We start from the raw sequence: 19108 nt of genomic DNA, 5'->3' as shown, positions 1-19108 counted from the left end.
TTAAACCCAAGATGCTGAAACCATGGAGAAGCACAAACCACTGTGCCACTGTATCTCAATATTGTCAGTGTTTAGAATTTTAAGAAATAAACCCAATCCAATTCACAAGTTCATTTTTTCTCACTTTTGTCACGTAACGGAAATAAATGAGATGCTATACATGTAAAAACTAGTTCCATCTGTCATACAGATGTTTTTTAATATATCAATCTGAATCACATAATGATTACTTTGCTTTGCAAAGATAATTAGTTTTTGTAAACAAAGGTAAATTTTCATACAATGAAAACAATATTGACTCTTGATCTAAACAGAAATATTTTTAGCCATTCCCTGGCCTCAAAAGTTGACTATTTTTGTTAAAGTACCACCAAAATACCGTAGATCCCGGAATACAGGCCGACCCGGTATATTAGCCGAACCCCTTCTCTACCTACTAAATTACATGTATTTGCCGATGACCGGTATTTAAGCCGACCCCCTTCTCCAAGCAAAATTTTCTAAATTTCCTTAAAAAAGTGTCTCTTCTGGTATATTTATGTTTATCAGCGAGAATTTGAGAATGCCGGCATTTTTGATATATAATATAATGTGCATAATTTACCAAAACACCAATAATTTTTCTAATATACTAACTAAAAAGTTATAAAAAGTGCCTAGCCTACTTCGATTAAGCTAGGAGCATGGCGGCGCGCATGGTCGCAGCGGCTCAGGGCTCTCCTTTTCAGTGCAGTTTTTTGTTGTTTTTGTACTTTTTTTTGTCCTTGTTTGTGCACGATTGGTTCGGCGAACATCCGCTACACCATTCAGAACCTTATAGACATTGGTGTCCAGAGCCAGACATCTGTTTCGAGTGTTTTTCATCACACAAACATCCCCCCAGACAACATAGCGAGACCAGCGGGCTCTCTGTGGATTGTTGTCGGGTCTACAAGACAACACAGACGGAGGAGGGAAAGAAAGCAGGAGCGGGGCCGCAGATCCGGCGTTATGCTAAAGCTAAAAAACAACCATACAAGCCCTATACAGAACTTTTTTCTGCACTGAAGGAGCTGCTTTTAATCTCATTGTAGATGCGTATAGTGACAATAAAAGGCATTCTATTCTAGAAACAATTTCATACTGTACTCACCATTTAATTTGACATCTTTGGGCTGCAGGAAGGGAGGAGATATTTCCACACAATGTCCATCTTCGTTTCAATTGCGATCGCTTTTTTACCTTCTCTTCCTTCCTTAGCAATTATGTGTCTTGCTTGCATGGTATAAATTAATTATATATATATAGGTAAATCACTGCAATGACGGAAATTACATCCAAAAACACATGTATCTGGGCTCCGACTGACGCTACTAACGCTCTCGGTTGTTTGTTTACAATCACGCAAGCGGATACACGTGACCGCATCCGTTTCGTAACACAAGATGTTGGTTGTAAATCAAAAAAAAATTTCATTTTGAACTTCCCGATAATTTATTATAAATTTTATTAATAAAATCAACAACTAAATCACTTTTTTGAATAAATTCTTTATTTAATTTAAAGTACCGGCATGCAAAGTTACTTCTTCATCTGAAAGATGGCTCTGTGGTTTCGTCATTATTTACTTCCGTATTTATCGGCAAAACCGGCATTGCGCTGGAAATCTTGAATCTGAAACGATACTCATTGTATAATCCGACCCCCAAAATCCAAGCCAAAAATCTAGGACGAAATTCTCGGCTTATATAACAGGATCTACGGTATATTAAAATGGACACCATTAGTTCAACAATAACATTAGTCATCAAAACAAACCTTAACAACCTTTTCTCTTCTTTAAATATGGTATACCAATACTGTCTAGCTATATTTTACCACTGCTTATTTTTTGGCTATTTCAACTATTTTGTAAATTTTGTGTAGGATGCTCAACACAATGAGCAAACAAACTAGAAAACCACATGTAACACGTTGTCTAAACCATAGTATGTACAGCAAATGTAGTTCTTGCCATAAGAATGACTGTGATTGGATATAAAACATCCACCCCAACACCATCCTGCAGCAAAGTTTACTGTAATGGTAATGGCTGTGAAGATGATCTGGTGTTAGACAATTTTCAAATAAGTATCACCAGTGCTAACAGTATTATTTAATAAAGCAGCATCTGATATACTGTAAACCCAACATGTCTTAATCACGCCAACTGACTCAGGTACTATAAAGAGCAAAGTTTAAAATAAGGAATGCTCACTTCTTAGATTAACTAGGTAACAGGGCCTCAGTTTACAAAAAGGCAAAGTGACAGTCAGAAAATTACTATCACACTACCAAAAAGATTATAATAGAGATGCAGTAAGAATACAAAAATATACATAACTTTCATATTACATGTATAAAAACTATAGTAATGGCCAACGTTGGACTACATCAAGGATTGTTTTCTGGGATGCAATGGAGACAGTGTTTGACTGCCATAGATGTTTAGTGAGGTAAATAGTATAGTAGACGTAATCACATACATTAGACTATGTAAGATTTATAGTCAAAATACATATTCCGACTCCTCCGAGTACAACACGAGCTGGCAAAGTTTTGTCAACCAAAATTATTGTAATATTAAAAAACTATATATAAATTATATTTATGCCTTCATACTTTACAACTATCTACAACCTACTTGAAGTGGCAAATGGCCAAACTATCCTATTAAATAATGCATAACATACATAGTCTAATAAATATATTGGTCTGCTACTGATTGAGAGCAGTTCCATCTCTGCTTGTTTTGCCTGACTGGCTTGATTGGACTGGTTTCCATTAAGAGGGTAAGAAAACTCCTCGAACCGCCACCTTATCGTGGTGGAGGGGTTTGCGTGTCCCAATGATCCTAGGAGCTCTATTGTCCGGGGCTTTATGCCCCTGGTAGGGCCACCCAAGGCAAACTGGTCCTAGGTGAGGGATGAGACAAAGAGCAGTTCAATAGACCTCCTATGACAAATAAAAAATTTGGACAGCGTTTTCCCTAACCCGGACGAAGGTCACCGGGGCCCCCCTCTGGAGCCAGGCCTGGAGGTGGGGCTTGATGGTGAGCACCTGGTGGCTGGGCATGCACCCATGGGGCTCGGCCGGGCACAGCCCGAAGAGGCAACGTGGGTCCCCCTTCTCGTGGGCTCACCACCTATGGGAGGGGCCAAGGTCCTCGGGTACAGTGCGAGTTGGGTGGTGGCTGAAGGCGAGGACCTTGGCGATCCGATCCTCGGCTACAGAAGCTGGCTCTTGGGACGTGGAATGTCACCTCTCTGAAGGGGAAGGAGCCTGAGCTAGTGTGCGAGGTCGAGAGATTCCGGCTAAATATAGTCGGGCTCACCTCAACGCACAGCTTGGACTCTGGAACCAATCTCCTTGAAAGGGCCTGCACTCTCTACCACTCTGGAGTTCCCACTGGTGAGAGGCGCCAAGGAGGTGTGGGCATACTTTTTGCCCCCTAACTTGGAGCCTGTACATTAGGGTTTACCCCGGTGGACGAGAGGGTAGCCTCTCTCCGCCTTCCTGACTATTCGTGCGTATGCGCCGAACAGCAGTTTGGAGTACTCGCCCTTTTTGGAGTCACTGGAGGGGGTGCTAGAGGGCATACCTTCTGGAGACTCCTTTGGACTGCTGGGAGACTTCAATGCTCACGTGGGCAATGACAGCGAGACCTGGAAGGGCGTGATTTGGAGGAATGGCTCCCCCGATCTGAACCTGAGCGGTGTTTTGTTATTGGACTTCTGTGCTCATAACGGATTGTCCATAACGAACACCATGTTCAAGCATAAGGGTGTTCATATGTGCACTTGGCACCAGGACACCCTAAGCCACAGTTCGATGATCAACTTTGTAGTCGTGTCGTCGGACCTGCGGCTACATGTCTTGGACACTCAGGTGAAGAGGGGGCAGAGCTGTCAACTGCACCACCTGGTGTTGAGTTGGCTTCGATTGTGGGGGAGGATGCCGGTCAGGCCTGGTAGGCCCAAACGTGTTGTGAGGGTCTGCTGGGAACGTCTGGCAGAGTCCCCTGTCAGAAGTAACTTCAACTCCCATCTCCCGCAGAACTTTGACCACGTCCCGAGAGAGGTGGGGGACATTGAGTCCGAATGGGCCATGTTCCGTGCCTCTATTGGTGAGGCGGCTGATCGGAGCAGTGGCTGTAAGGTGGTCAGTGCCTGTCGTGGCGGCAATACCCGAACCTGTTGGTGGACACCGACGGTGAGGAATGCTGTCAAGCTGAAGAAGGAGTCCTACAGGATCCTCTTGTCCTGTGGGACTCTGGAGGCAGCTAATAGGTACCGACAGGCCAAGCGGAATGCGGCTTCGGTGGTTGGGGAGGCAAAAACTCGGGCATGAGAGGAGTTTGGGGAGGCCATGGAGAACGACTTTCGGACAGCTTCGAGGAGATTCTGGTCCACCGTCCGGCGTCTCAGGAAGAGGAAGCAGTGCAGTGTCGACACCGTATATGGTGGGGATGGTGCGCTGATGACCTCGACTCGGGACGTTGCGGGTCGGTGGGGGGAGTACTTCGAAGACCTTCTCAATCCCATTAACATGCCTTCCAATGAGGAAGCACAGCCTGGGGACTCTGAGGTGGGCTCCCCCATCTCTGGGGCTGAGGTCACCGAGGTGGTCAAAAAACTCCTTGGTGGCAGGGCCCTGGGGCTGGATGAGATACGCCCGGAGTTTCTCAAGGCTCTGGATGTTGTAGGACTGTCTTGGTTGACACATCTCTGCAACATCACATGGACATCAGGGACAGTGCCTCTGGATTGGCAGACCGGGGTGGTGGTCACCCTCTTTAAAAAGAAGAACCGGAGGGTGTGTTCCAACTACAGAGGGATCACACTCCTCAGTCTCCCTGGAAAAGTCTATTTGGGGGTTCTGGAGAGGAGGGTCAGGTCGGATAGTCGAACCTCAGATTCGGGAGGAACAGTGTGGTTTTCGTCCTGGTCGCGTAACAGTGGACCAGCTCTACACCCTTAGCAGAATCCTGGAGGGAACATGGGAGTTTGCACAACCAGTCTGTATGTGTTTTGATGGACTTGGAAAAGGCATTCGACTGTGTCCCTCGGGGAATCATGTGGGGGGTGCTCCGGGAGTATGGGGTACTGTACCCCCTGATAAGGGCTGTTTGATCACTGTACAACCGGTGTCAGAACTTGGTCCACATTGTCGGCAGTAAGTCGAACCTGTTTCCAGTGAGAGTTGGACTCCACCAGGGCTGCCTTTTGTCACCGATTCTGTTAATAACTTTTATGGACAGAATTTCTAGGTGCAGCAAGGGTGTTGAGGGGGTCCGGTTTGGTGGACTCAGGATTGGGTCACTGCTTGTTGCAGATATGTTGTCCCGTTTGCTTCATTAGGCCGTGATCTTCAGCTCTCTCTGAATCGGTTCGCAGCTGAGTGAATCAGCACCTCCAAATTCAAGATCATGGTCCTCAGTCGGAAAAGGGTGGACTGCCCCCTCAGGGCAGTGATGCGGGCTCTGCATCGGTCTGTCGTGGTGAAAAAGGAGCTGAGCAGTAAAGGCAAGGCTCTCAATTTACCAGTTGATCTATGTTCCTACCCTCATCTATGGTCACGAGCTGAGGGTAGTGACCGAAAGAATGACATCGCGAATACAAGCGGCTGAAATACGTTTCCTCCGCAGGGTGTCTGGGCTTTCCCTTAAAGATAGGGTGAGAAGCTCAGTCATCCGGGAGGGGCTCAGAGTAGAGCCACTGCTCCTCCGCATCGCGAGGAGTCAGATGAGGTGGCTCGGACATCTGAACAGGATGCCTCCTGGACGCCTCCCTGATGAGGTGTTCCGGGCACGTCCAACCGGGAGGCGGCCCCGGGGAAGATCTAGAAGAAGTGGACGGGGAGAGGGAAGTCTGGGCCTCTCTGCTCAAGCTGCTGCCCCCACGACCCGACCTCGGATAAGCGGAAGAGGATGGATGGATGGTGGGTAAGAAAACTAAAAAAAAAAATTTTTTAACTGAAATCTTGATAAATTGACAGTGTCATAAAATACTAAACAAATGTAGCATGCAATGATGGCGATTGTGCCATTACATCTCTACACAACAATCTCAGTAAGGAGAGGATGCATGTTCTTTTATAATTGCTAAAGTGAATGTGCAGTGATAAGAACTTTTAATTTTTGAAATTGCCTATATGTTTTATCTTCTAGATATATAAAGATCTACAACAAACAGGAACAAATAAAGTGAATGTAAAACACAGACCTTCATAAATGAAGGAAAAAAGCATGGAAAAGTTTACATGTACAAATGGTTTCTACAAAGATATCAGTGCAGAAGTTTAAAATTTCATTACAGCAATAAAAATAGAGTTTTACAAAATGCATTTCAAGACATACAATTACCCCATCTGATGTGGAGTTTGATGAACTCTGCTGCTGCGTATGTTGCTGCTGCTGCTGCTGCTGTTGTTTCCTGAGTATGGCAGATCGCTGAACTGTCAGAATACTTGGATTCGATTTCCAAAACTTCAAGAAAGAAACAGAGAAAGACAGATGGAGAAAATGTCTAGTACCAGTTAAAATAATCTTTATACTCCTTACACTGATATAGGTGGGTCTCAGGTTATGGAAGCCTTGATTTGTAGCAATTATGCAGAAATTAACATGCATAGAAAAATTTCAACATTTCTTTTCGACTGAACTTCAATTAATATTGAGTTGCATATTTAAAACGCAACATCCACTTTTTTGTAATTCTGAATGAAGCAAACAAGCTGTGACATGAATGAATATGTAGATGCCGACATTAATGGTGCAGAATAGCACATTACAGTAGGTCTTGGCAGATTTTCAATTGAATAGTTTAACTCAAATTAATGTTTTAAAGTGAAATTCAGACATGAAAATCATGTTCTTTTGTTAATTACGAAAAGGTGCCGTTAAACAGTCGAGAAAATATACTCCAGTTTGATCAGGTGTTCACATGTGTAGATAACATATAAATGTTAAAGAATACGATGAGCTGTGTTTTTCGTACAAATGAGCTTGTTCTAAAGAAAGGTGGTAACATTAAGTCTGTTGCCTGGAATTTGTTTGGATAAGAAAAATTGGATGTTGAACAAACTAATTTCAAAAGCAAAGTCTGCAAAACAATAAAAGTTAAAGAGTTAAGACAGTACTTCAGCACTTAAAACAGAAACACCCTCCAGAATGGAACCAACAGGAGAAAGCACAAGATGAAGATAAAGATGCACAAGGCAGACCTATCACTAAGAGAATTAAGGGTTATAAAATAGAAAATGTTTTAAGGAAAACTGAAGAGTTTAAGGACGGTTGCCTTTAAGTGGAGGTGGCAGAGAAGAACAGGGGCTGCAAACATTTAGAAAAAAATGTAGAACCCAGTTTGCACAATTTTTTTTCCACATTTTTTTATTTAGATGAAGGATACAGTTAAATTTTATGTTTGCACAATGTGGACATTTTCTAATTTTGTTTTTTGTTTTATTCCTTCAACAAGAGTATAAAATAATTTCTATGTTAAAGTTTTCAATTAAATATTAAATTTTGAATACATTTTTTTTAAAAAGTTTTATTTTTGTCATATTATCCAGCCCTAGAGTACAGGAACAATTTTCAATCATTTTGAGCTCTTATGCACATGCGTCACCAAATATAACTGGCAGTGTGCAGGTGCACAATAAGCTCTGTCACAGATAAGTGGTGGATTTTCATGATATCAATATGCCTTTAACAAATCTAAGGTACTGTGTCATTATCAAAAATATCAGGATATTTAAGCAAAACCCCAATGTATGTGCATGCACAAGGCGCATTTTAGTTTTGTGATATAAAGTATAATATTGCTACACTGTCATTTCAACATTTCAAACTTTCTTTTAATAAAATACATAATGAAGTATTTTTAAACTGACAATCAAAATCATGAATATCCACAAGAGGTCAACTTATCCATAGTCTGGGGACTGCCTGTATTTTATTTCTAAACCAAGTGATAAGTTTTAACAAGATATTCAGATTTACAGTAATCCCTCGCTATATCACGCTTCGACTTTCGCAGCTTCACTCTATCGTGGATTTTAAATGTAAGCATATCTAAATATATATCACAGATTTTTCGCTGGTTCGTGGATTTCTGCGGACAATGGGTCTTTTAATTTATGGTACATGCTTCCTCAGTTTGTTTGCCCAGTTGATTTCATACAAGGGACGCTATTGGCGGATGGCTTAGAAGCTACCCAATCAAAGCATGTATTACATATTAAATAAAACTCCTCAATGATATATGCTTCCCGCGCGGTGCTCGATTGTTTGTTTTCTCTCTCTCTCTCTCTCTCTCTCTCTCACCCTCTCTGACATTCTCTGCACCTGATGGAGGGGGTGTGAGCAGAGGGGCTGTTTACTTAGAAGATACGGACGCTCCTCTAAAAAATGCCGCTTTATCGCGGTGCTTCGGCATACTTAAAAGCCCAAAAGCACGTATTGATTTTTTGATTTTCTGGCGCGCACTCTCTCTCTCTGACATTCTCTGCTCCTGACACGCATTCTTTGAAGAAGATATGTTTGCATTCTTTTAATTGTGAGAAAGAACTGTCATCTCTATCTTGTCATGGACCACAGTTTAAACGTTTGACTAAAGGGTGTTATTTCATGTCTAGAGGGCTTTAATAATATTAACAGTGTGGGAGAGTTTATAAGGGCTTAAAATATATAAAAATAACCATACAAACACATGGCAAAAACCATGCTTACAGAATCAAGAACATCAGTATAATAAGCCTCTTCCAGCTTTTGAGAAAAAGCAAACTTTTTCCCCCACAGACTCCCATTATCCTTCATGCTTCTCTCTAAAGATAGAGAAGTTGCACTCCAAAATTATGTTTGAATCACCAAAACATTACACTTAAGTTAAATGTAATTACCTTGCTAATACTTTTGTTCAGTACAGTGGGTTTTATAATGTTTGGTCCTCTGTCCATTCTTAAAATCACCTGTTTCAACTCTTTAGTGGTGTTGCTTATAAACTTTCCCCAACCTTAATTGATGATTTCAGAGTGAAACATCTGGATTTCACTCTTTAATTGCTTCTTATTACCAATGACATTCAAATGACAAAGGAATCAGCAGTTCTCCATCTAACTTGTTTCTGTTTACACTTCTGTGGATTCATCTGGTGAACAATTTGGTTTAATAGCAATTTGGTTTTAGAAGGAAACTAAAGAGAAAAAGGTGAAGGACTGAGATTTACTCATTCATTTTAGGCTTCAAATCATTTGGATGGTATCTGGGGAAAGGAAAAAAAAGTCTATGGATATAAGAACCTGATACTGCAGATTTAAAATGCTAACAAGCCATAAAATTAAATAAGGTCGGAGACTAGTAAGGACTGGTTTCTAATTAAGGAACTGGATTGGGGGGAAAAAAAGAAAAAAAAAAACCTGCAGCCACCGTGGCCCTCTGGGACCAAGATTGCTTACAATTGGCTTAAAGATATGCAATAAAACACATAGGGGCCTGAGGCAGTGTGCAATTATTAAAATAAAAACAGTGCATCCAGGCTTAGTGGGTGTGGGTGCGCACAGTAGCATTGCCATGTGTCCCCAGAGTGTTTAGTGTTAAAATTGACAAATTTCATTCATTTGCAGAGGCTATTGGTTCGGCCAGTTTCCCTAATGACATTCTTTGGGGCACAGTCAAGACACCTGTGACCGCTTTAAAGTTAAAAGGAGTGTGAAGGTGGTTAGATCATGGGCAAGAAAGGTGGGGAGTATGAGCTAGCATGAACAGAGCAGTCAGTGTCACCCATGGAGTAAGGAGAGGTACTATGCTCCATGTGTGTGTTGCTCCCACTGAGCATTCAGGAGAAGCAGGATCAATGAAATGCTCCAGAGTTCAAGCTAGAATGATGTCAGGTGGCAGAACAATGGAGGTCTGGCTCCTAGCAACCCAGCAGATACAGCCTAAGGGGGCTTGTATAACAGGCGGGTAGATGGAATGCAGTGGATAAGTGTCTCAGCCTGGCTGCAAGACCCAAGAAGTATGAGCTGAGGAAACAGGGAAAAAAGATGGGCTGGGCTGTTGCAGTAAGAAGGGACAAAGGTATGGTTTGAAAAGGATGCACTGAGATGTGTGGATTTAATAAAAGGATCCTAACTGATTTTGACCTTTGATTTTTAACCTTTTTTGGGGGAGTATTTATTGGTTTTAACCTCCACCCATAACCACTTGTTTTATTATTTGGATTTATTTAAGTACATGATTATTGATAGTCACAGGTACAAGGATATGACGGCAGCTTCAGCCAACCCAGATCATAAGGTAGATCAACCATTTTCCTACATAAAGTTTTGCCTGCCAGTTTTCTCTTTCCATAAATTACACATTACAAGCTGAAATACAAGCCAAATCAAATACAGAACTTAAAAAAGTATTGAGCCTTCAGTCATTAACATTTAAAGAGTCTTATAGCTTAGCCTTCTGATGTATTACATAGTGAAATTTTATTATTCGCAATTACAGTTTTATTCTTAATTAAGCATACTTCCACTTAAGCATGGCATGCACTATACACTTGCAAATACAATAAAAATTATACACAAATACAATACTGCACATAAACAAGAATATAATGCAATATATGTAAAACATACATGTATTTGTGAGGCAGACTATTTTTAGGAGGGGCTTACACAAGAAGGAACAAAATAAAACGCTTATTATTAGATAGCATTGGATAATGGATGGATGGATATACCAGCTATCTGGTATGCTAGGTGAAATTCTTCTTTCACTATGGATTTTGAGAAAACCATTTTACCTCTCTGCAAAAAATGAGTGAAAAACTTACTAACACGCTATACATAAAACAAAAACCTAGAACTTGAAACATAAAACTACATTCAAAATGAAACATGATTTTGTGCAACAAGTGAACTGAATATTATAGTATCAAGTACAGCAGTGTTAAACCACCACGGATTTGCAACCCACATCTGGGTTGCAGGCTGCTGCTGTTGGGTTGAAGGTTTCTAGTATTTATATTGGTAATGCATCACTGTCGATCCCCCTCCCATCCCACTCTAACAATCATGCTTAATTCACCAAGTGGGACCAACTCTCCAGCTCTGACAATCAAGCTCGATTCACCAAGGGGGATAGACCCAAAGGTGGGTCACAAATACACATAAGGGAAAAAGTGTTTCACAACATCAAAAGGTTGAGAAACACTGACCTAGAGTAATATGCAGTTCAATCTACCTTATTGGCGAGTCAATGCAAACAGAAAGGGAGGACTGGAAGACACCATGTCTTATGCTGTGTTTGTTTGGCAGCAGTGGCATATAAGTGTTGATCTGTGCAAAACATCCAAATTAAATCTGCTGTGATGCAGAATGCTAAGTGTTGTTTGTCTGTCATATAAAAACTCACAAACCTCTGAGCATTTGGCCTTGATATGTGTCTCAAATTTATAGTTTATGTCATGGTATACGGTAACATGACCTATAAATTGAACAAGCAGACTACCTTGGCTTTCAGACCTGCTCAAAGCATGCACTACCTGGAAGTTATAAACAACCAAGTAGTTGGAAATATGGGCTTCAGCATTGATCTTGGTCTCAGTCAACAATGTGGACATGTAACAGTGAGATACATTTCGCAGAATGACTGAAAGTTATATAAGACCAAATAATTGGGCATACAGACATTCTAGAACACGTTACTGGGTTTCAGGTCAATCGAGCACATTGCCATGACATCATCAGATAGCAGTGAAGAACATGCCAGCAACCTCAGCAGACTCATGCAGAGCTCTGTTTTTTTTTTTTAAGTGGTGAATACACTGCCTTTCAAAAAGACCAGAGGTCCAAGTGTTGCTATGTTGAATTCAAACAGAATGTGAAAGCTTCCCAAGTGTTTAATACTTGTAACATGCACTGTACATGCATACACAAAAACATACAAATATGTTCATTAGGGTTGTTCAGTACAAGGAACTGAAAGAAATACTGAAAACCCCAATTTTCATAATTGTACCGCCAAGCATTTAGTTAATCTCTGCACCGGAAATAAGTATTTTCCAAGTACATTTTTTAGCATGATCAGTAATCCAAGCTCGATGTACTATCAGGGGCAAATGCTCTTCAAACCTATACATTTACAAAAACACTTTAAAAACTCCAAGGGAGATCTACTTCTTGTGCTGAGTTTTATAGGCATGTAATGGAGCGGTAAGGCCTGCATGTTTGTGGACTAGAGTTACAAAGAAGCTTTGAGACAGTGTGAGGGAGTAGTTACTGGTACAGAGGTCCAAAAGCTGGTAACTTTAGGACTTCTGTACCAGTATGAAAGCCATTAACAGATAACTCCATTTCAAATGCAAAACACCCCCTTTGGTGACAATACAACCAGTGCTTTGCCTTTGAATTCTCCAGTGCATCCACTGGGGGTTCCCCCATGGAGTCTCCAGCATATCTAAGAGAGAAAGAACTAAGAGCAGAGCACAAGTTGTTTGAAAAGTTCCAGTAATGAACTATACCGGTAGAGAACATTATCAAGTAAGGATCGAACAAAAAGGTTTAGAGGGAGAACCAAATCTATGCAGTGAAGTGTGTTTTGTTACTGTTATATATATATATATATATATATATATATATATATATATATATATATATACACATATACATATACACATACATACACACACACTAATTAAAGGCAAAGCCCTCACTGACTGACTGACTCAACACTAATTCTCCAAGTTCCCGTGTAGGTAGAAGGCTGAAATTTGGCAGGCTCATTCCTTACAGCTTCTTTACAAAAGTTGGGCAGGTTTCATTTCGAAATTCTACGCGTAATGGTCATAACTGGAAGCTATTTTTCTCCATTTACTGTAATGGAGTTGAGCTCGAAAGCCGTGGGGGACGGAGTTTCGTGTGACATCATCACGCCTCCCACGTAATCACGTGAACTGACTGTCAACACAGTACGTAGAAAACCAGGGAGAGCTCCAAAAAGCGCTGAAGATAGCATGCATTATATAATTGAGAAGGCAGCGAAACAATAAGAAGCAAGCGAGTGACATATACAACCATATTCATGAGTGCTGCTACTTCGGAAACAAAGCACAGTGTAAACCTAAAGTTTAAATTAAGTTCACTGACAGGCAGCCGCTGGCGTTTGTCATGCCCACGGGTAATGCGGGACACAAGTTTAATGAGAGGATGCAGGATATAAACAAGAGTTTTGATCACTTTGTAACTAAGTTAAAATTGCACGTGAGGGGCTGTGCTTATGCAAATTCCGAGAGACTGTGTTTGTGGGGGATTGACAGTTAAGGCGGGTGGAGGAGTCACGTCATCATCTCCCCTCCCATTCACCTCATTTCGCTCTGAGTTGAGCTCCACAGCTAACGCAGTGTTACGGAAGTGAGTTTGTGACGCTGCCACCAAATACTCACAGAAAAATCCACAAGTTAATACACACGCTGCCTCTACAGTTTCTCCACACTGAATCCTCCAGGCACTACTTACAAAAGGTTACACTGACAATAGTGTTAAGTTATTTTTAAAATGTTTCCTTTTCTTAGCACAAGCACAGCTGAGAAGCTTCGATGAATGTACTCCATAACGCGTGAAAAAAAATCACGTATTTAATCACACTTTGCATTACAAAGGGGAACTTCTGTCAATGCATGATTTCCTGGTACACCGATTACATTGATCAGCGCATCCCGATTCATTTTACCCTCGCACCCCCTTGGTTTGAGAAAAAGTATGAAAAAATATGAGGTTAAAACAGAAAAACAGATCACCAATTGAAGCTTTATGAATAATCGATTCGCCATCAATAATTGTTTTGGTAAAGCCATACTCAGTGTAATCCTCCTTCCATTTTATAATTTTTCTGCCACTAGCCATGATTAAATGAACGGTAAAAAACTAGGGTGACTTATTCAGGCAGGCAGGCGACAGCTCAATAGCATGAATTTGGATATAAGTGGGATCTACTTAGTCGCCAGAAATATCTTTTTTAGGAATGGAAGTTGAATTTAGTCTTTAAATTTCTATGGTAAAGAAAAAGTTATGCAATGATGATTAAATGTAACTATATAAAGTCAAAGCTTTTATATATAAAGTCATTCCCAAATATTTTAAGTCAAAACCTGAGTATATAAAGACGGCGTTGGAATATTTCTGAATATATAAAGTAAGCGCTGGAATATATAAAGTCAAAACTTAAATATATAAAGTCAGCATCGGGAATATACACTCACCTAAAGGATTATTAGGAACACCATACTACTACAGTGTTTGACCCCCTTTCGTCTTCAGAACTGCCTTAATTCTACGTGGCATTGATTCAACAAGGTGCTGAAAGCATTCTTTAGAAATGTTGGCCCATATTGATAGGATAGCATCTTGCAGTTGGAGATTTGTGGGATGCACATCCAGGGCACGAAGCTCCCGTTCCACCACATCCCAAAGATGCTCTATTGGGTTGATATCTGGTGACTGTGGGAGCCATTTTAGTACAGTGAACTCATTGTCATGTTCAAGAAACCAATTTGAAAAGATTCAAGCTTTGTGACATGGTGCATTATCCTGCTGGAAGTAGCCATCAGAGGATGGGTACATGGTGGTCATGAAGGGATGGACATGGTCAGAAACAATGCTCAGGTAGCCTGTGGCATTTAAACGATGCCCAACTGGCACTAAGGGGCCTAAAGTGTGCCAAGAAAACATCCCCCACACCATTACACCACCACCACCACCAGCCTGCACAGTGGTAACAAGACATGATGGATCCATGTTCTCATTCTGTTTACACCAAACTCTGACTCTACCATTAAAATGTCTCAACAGAAATCGAAACTCATCAGACCAGGCAACATTTTTCCAGTCTTCAACTCTACAATTTTGGTGAGATCGTGCAAATTGTAGCCTCTTTTTCCTATTTGTAGTGGAGATGAGTGGTACCCGGTGGGGTCTTCTGCTGTTGTAGCCCATCCGCCTCAAGGTTGTGCGTGTTGTGGCTTCACAAATGCTTTGCTGCATACCTCGGTTGTAACGAGTGGTTATTTCAGTCAAAGTTGCTCTTCTATCAGCTTGAATCAGTCGGCCCATTCTCCTCTGACCTCTAGCATCAATAAGGCATTTTCGCCCACAGGACTGCCGCACACTGGATGTTTTTCCCTTATCACACCATTCTATGTAAACCCTAGAAATGGTTGTGCATGAAAATCCCAGTAACTGAGCAGATTGTGAAATACTCAGACTGGCCTGTCTGGCATCAACAACCATGCCACACTCAAAATTGCTTAAATCACCTTTCTTTCCCATTCCAACATTCAGTTTGGAGTTCAGGAGATTGTCTTGACCAGTACCACACCCCTAAATGCATTGAAGCAACTGCCATGTGATTGGTTGATTAGATAATTGCATTAATGAGAAATTGAACAGCTGTTCCTAATAATCCTTTAGGTGAGTGTATAAAGTCAGCGCTGGAATATATAAAGTCAAATCTTGAATATATAAAGTTAGCGTCGGAATATACAAAGTCAGCGCTGGAATATCCATCCATTTCCCAACCCGTTGAACTCAACCACAGGGTCACGGGGGTCTGCTGGAGCCAATCCCAGCCAACTCTGGGCACAAGGCAGGAACCAATCCTGGGCAGGGCACATGCATCATTTTCAAAACATTAACCGAACAGTGTTTTTTTAATTTTTCTGAATACGTTTTTGTTAACATAGTTCAGTTCAGAGTCGTTTCAATCAATAGATTTTGACTTTCACTTTATATACTCAGGAGTGAGTTTATATACTCCGATGTTGACTTTATATAATCAGGATGACTTTATAAATTCCGGCGCGGACTTTATATATTCAGGTTTTGACTTTATATATTCCAGCGATGACTTTATATATTCAACTTTGACTTTATATATTCAGAAACAAGTTTGACTTTATATATACCGACGCTAACTTTATATATTCAAGTTTTGACTTTATAAACTGCTCAAAAAAATTAAAGGAACACTTTGAAAACACATCAGATCTCAATGGGAAAAAGAAATCCTCCTGGATATCTATACTGATATAGACTGGGTAATGTGTTAGGAACGAAAGGATGCCACATCGTTTGATGGAAATGAAAATGATCAACCTACAGAGCCCTGAATTCAAAGACGCCCCAAAAATCAGAGTGAAAAAATGATGTGGCAGGCTAGTCCATTTTGCCAAAATTTAATTGCAGCAACTCAAAATTGTACGCAGCACTTTGTATGGTCCCTGTGTTCTTGTATACTTGCCTGACAACATCGGTGCATGCTTCTAATGAGCTGACAGATGGTGTTGTGGGGGGTCTCCTCCCAGATCTGGACCAGGGTTACTGAGCTCCTGGACAGTCTGAGGTGCAACCTGGTGGCATTGGATGGACCAAAACATAATGTCCCAGAGGTGTTCTATTGGATTTAGGTCAGGAAAGTGTGGTGGCCAGTCAATGGTATCAATTCCTTCATCCTCCAGGAACTGCCTGCATACTCTCACCACATGAGGCCAGGAATTGTCGTGCACCAGGAGCCACTGTACCAGCATAGGGTCTGACAATGGGTCCAAGGATTTCATTCTGATACCTAATGGCAGCCAAGGTGCCTTTGTCAAGCCTGTAGCGGTCTGTGTGACCCTCCATGGATATGCCTCCCCAGACAATCATTAACCCACCACCAAACTGCTCATGCTGAATGATGTTACAGGCAGCATAATGTTCTCCATGGCTTCTCCAGACCCTTTCACTTCTGTCACGTGCTCAGGGTGAACATGCTCTCATCTGTAAAAAGCACAGGGCACCAGTGGTGCATCTGCCAATTCTGGTATTCTATGGCGAATGCCAATCGAGCAGCATGCTGCTGGGCAGTGAGCTCAGGGCCCATCAGAGGACATGGGGCCCTTGGGTCACCCTCATGAAGTCTTTCTGGTTGTTTGGTCAGAGACATTCACACCAGTGGCCTGCTGGAGGTCATTTTGTAGGGCTCTGGCAGTGCTCATCCTGTTCTTCCTTGCCCAAAGGAGCAGATACTGGTCTTGCTGATGGGTTATGGACCTTCTATGGCCCTCTCCAGCTCTCCTAGAGTAACTGCTTGTCTCCTAGAATCTCCTCCATGCCCTTGAGACTGTGCAGGGAGACACAGCAAACCTTCTGGCAATGACACGTATTGATGTGCCATCCTGGAGAAGTTGGACTACTTGTGCAACCTCTGTAGGGTCCAGGTATCGCCTCATGCTACCAGTAGTGACACTGACTGTAGCCAAATGCAAAACTAGTGAAGAAACAGTCAGAAAAGATGAGGAGGGAAAAATGTCAGTGGCCTCCACCTGTTAAACCATTCCTGTTTTGGGGGTCATCTCATTGTTGCCCCTCTAGTGCATCTGTTGTTAATTTCATTACCACCACAGCAGCTGAAACTGATTAACAACCCCCTCTGCTACTTAACTGACCAGATTAATATCCCATAAGTTTCATTGACTTTATGCTATACTCTGATTAAAAAGTGTTCCTTTAATTCTTTTGAGCAGTATATATTCGGAAATGACTTTATACATTCAAGTTTTGACTTTATATATTCCGATAAGACTTTATATATTCAAGTTTTGACTTTATATATTCACAAAATCAATGTATTACCCTGTTTGGCACCCCATACTATATGTGTGTGTGTATATATGCCAGCAACACTCATGACAATGACAAAACAATTACATTGTCAATCATGTTATGTTATTATTAAAATGTTTCCTTTTCTTTTTACTTCTCCGCTGCCAAGCACAGGTATTTTGCTATATATCTATATATATCTATATATATCTATATATATCTATATATATCTATACTAATAAAAGGCAAAGCCCTCACTCACTCACTCATCACTAATTCTCCAACTTCCCGTGTAGGTAGAAGGCTGAAATTTGGCAGGCTCATTCCTTACAGCTTACTTACAAAAGTTGGGCAGGTTTCATTTCAAATTCTATGCCTAATGGTCATAACTGGAAGGTATTTTTCTCCATTAACTGTAATGGAGTTGAGCTGGAATGACGTGGGGGGGCGGAGTTTAGTGTGACATCATCACGCCTCCCACGTAATCACGTGAACTGACTGTCAACGCAGTGCGCTGAAAACCAGGAAGACCTCCAAAAAGCGCTTAAGAAAACATGCATTATATAATTGAGAAGACAGCGAAACAATAAGAAGCGAGCGAGTGACATATACTACCATATTCATGAGTGCTGCTACCTCGGAAAGAAAGCAAGGTGTAAACCTAAACTTTAAATTAAGTTCATAGACAGGCTACCGCTGGCGTTTCACATGCCCACAGGTAATGCGGGATACAAGTTTAATGAGAGGACGAGGATATAAACGAGTTTTGATCACTTTGTAACTAAGTTAAAATTGTAGGTGAAGGGGTGTGCTTATGCAAATTCCGAGACTGTGTTTGTGGGGATTGACAGTTAAGGCGGTGGGGAGTCACGCCATCATCTCCCTCCCATTCATCTCATTTCGCTCTGAGCTGAGCTCCGCGGCTAACGCCGTCTTCCGAAGCAACTTCGTCAGACTGCCACCAAATACTCACAGAAAAATCCACAAGTTAATACACACGCTGTCTCTAGAGTTTCTCCACACTGAATCCTCCAGGCACTACTTACAAAAGGTTACATTGACAATCGTGTTATTTTTAAAATAGTTCCTTTTCTTAGCACAAGCACAGCTGAGAAGCTTCGATGCATGTGCTCCATAACGCTGCTAAAAATAATGCATTTAATCACACTTTGCATTACAAGCAAAGGGGAGCTTTTGTCAATGCATGATTTCCTGGTACACCGATTACATTGATCAGCGCATCTTAATTTATTTATCAATTCCTAAATAGTTAAATGGGCAGGCTAGTTCATATCAGTGCAATACGCTGCTTGTTAAAATGGATGACTCCTGCTCTAACGTGCAAGTCTGCGTGGATATTATGAACAATCGTTTCTGTTCAAGTTCTATTTAAATTTTAAATAGAAGGAAGTTTTATTTAGTCAACAGAATATTATTCCGGAATAAATCAACTCAAACC

The 19108-nt window shown here is 41.3% G+C and overlaps 1 protein-coding gene across 4 annotated transcripts in view; it reads right to left on the bottom strand.

Moving 5' to 3' along the window:
• The window catches only part of chd1 (chromodomain helicase DNA binding protein 1), a 181755-nt gene that overhangs the window by 111181 nt on the left and 51466 nt on the right, over positions 1–19108 (bottom strand). For 3 of the 4 annotated variants that reach the window (XM_039758926.1, XM_039758928.1, XM_039758925.1), the window contains exon 4: positions 6377–6505. In XM_039758926.1, the coding sequence (XP_039614860.1) occupies positions 6377–6505 (129 nt within the window). The remainder of the gene's footprint in view (positions 1–6376; positions 6506–19108) is intronic. The other variant, XM_039758927.1, reaches the window with a different exon arrangement.

This window comes from Polypterus senegalus, chromosome 7, assembly GCF_016835505.1.
Source record: "Polypterus senegalus isolate Bchr_013 chromosome 7, ASM1683550v1, whole genome shotgun sequence".
Lineage (NCBI taxonomy): Eukaryota > Metazoa > Chordata > Cladistia > Polypteriformes > Polypteridae > Polypterus > Polypterus senegalus.
The sequence above is the reverse complement of the archived record's forward strand: the minus strand, read 5'-3'. Positions and strand labels throughout refer to the sequence as shown.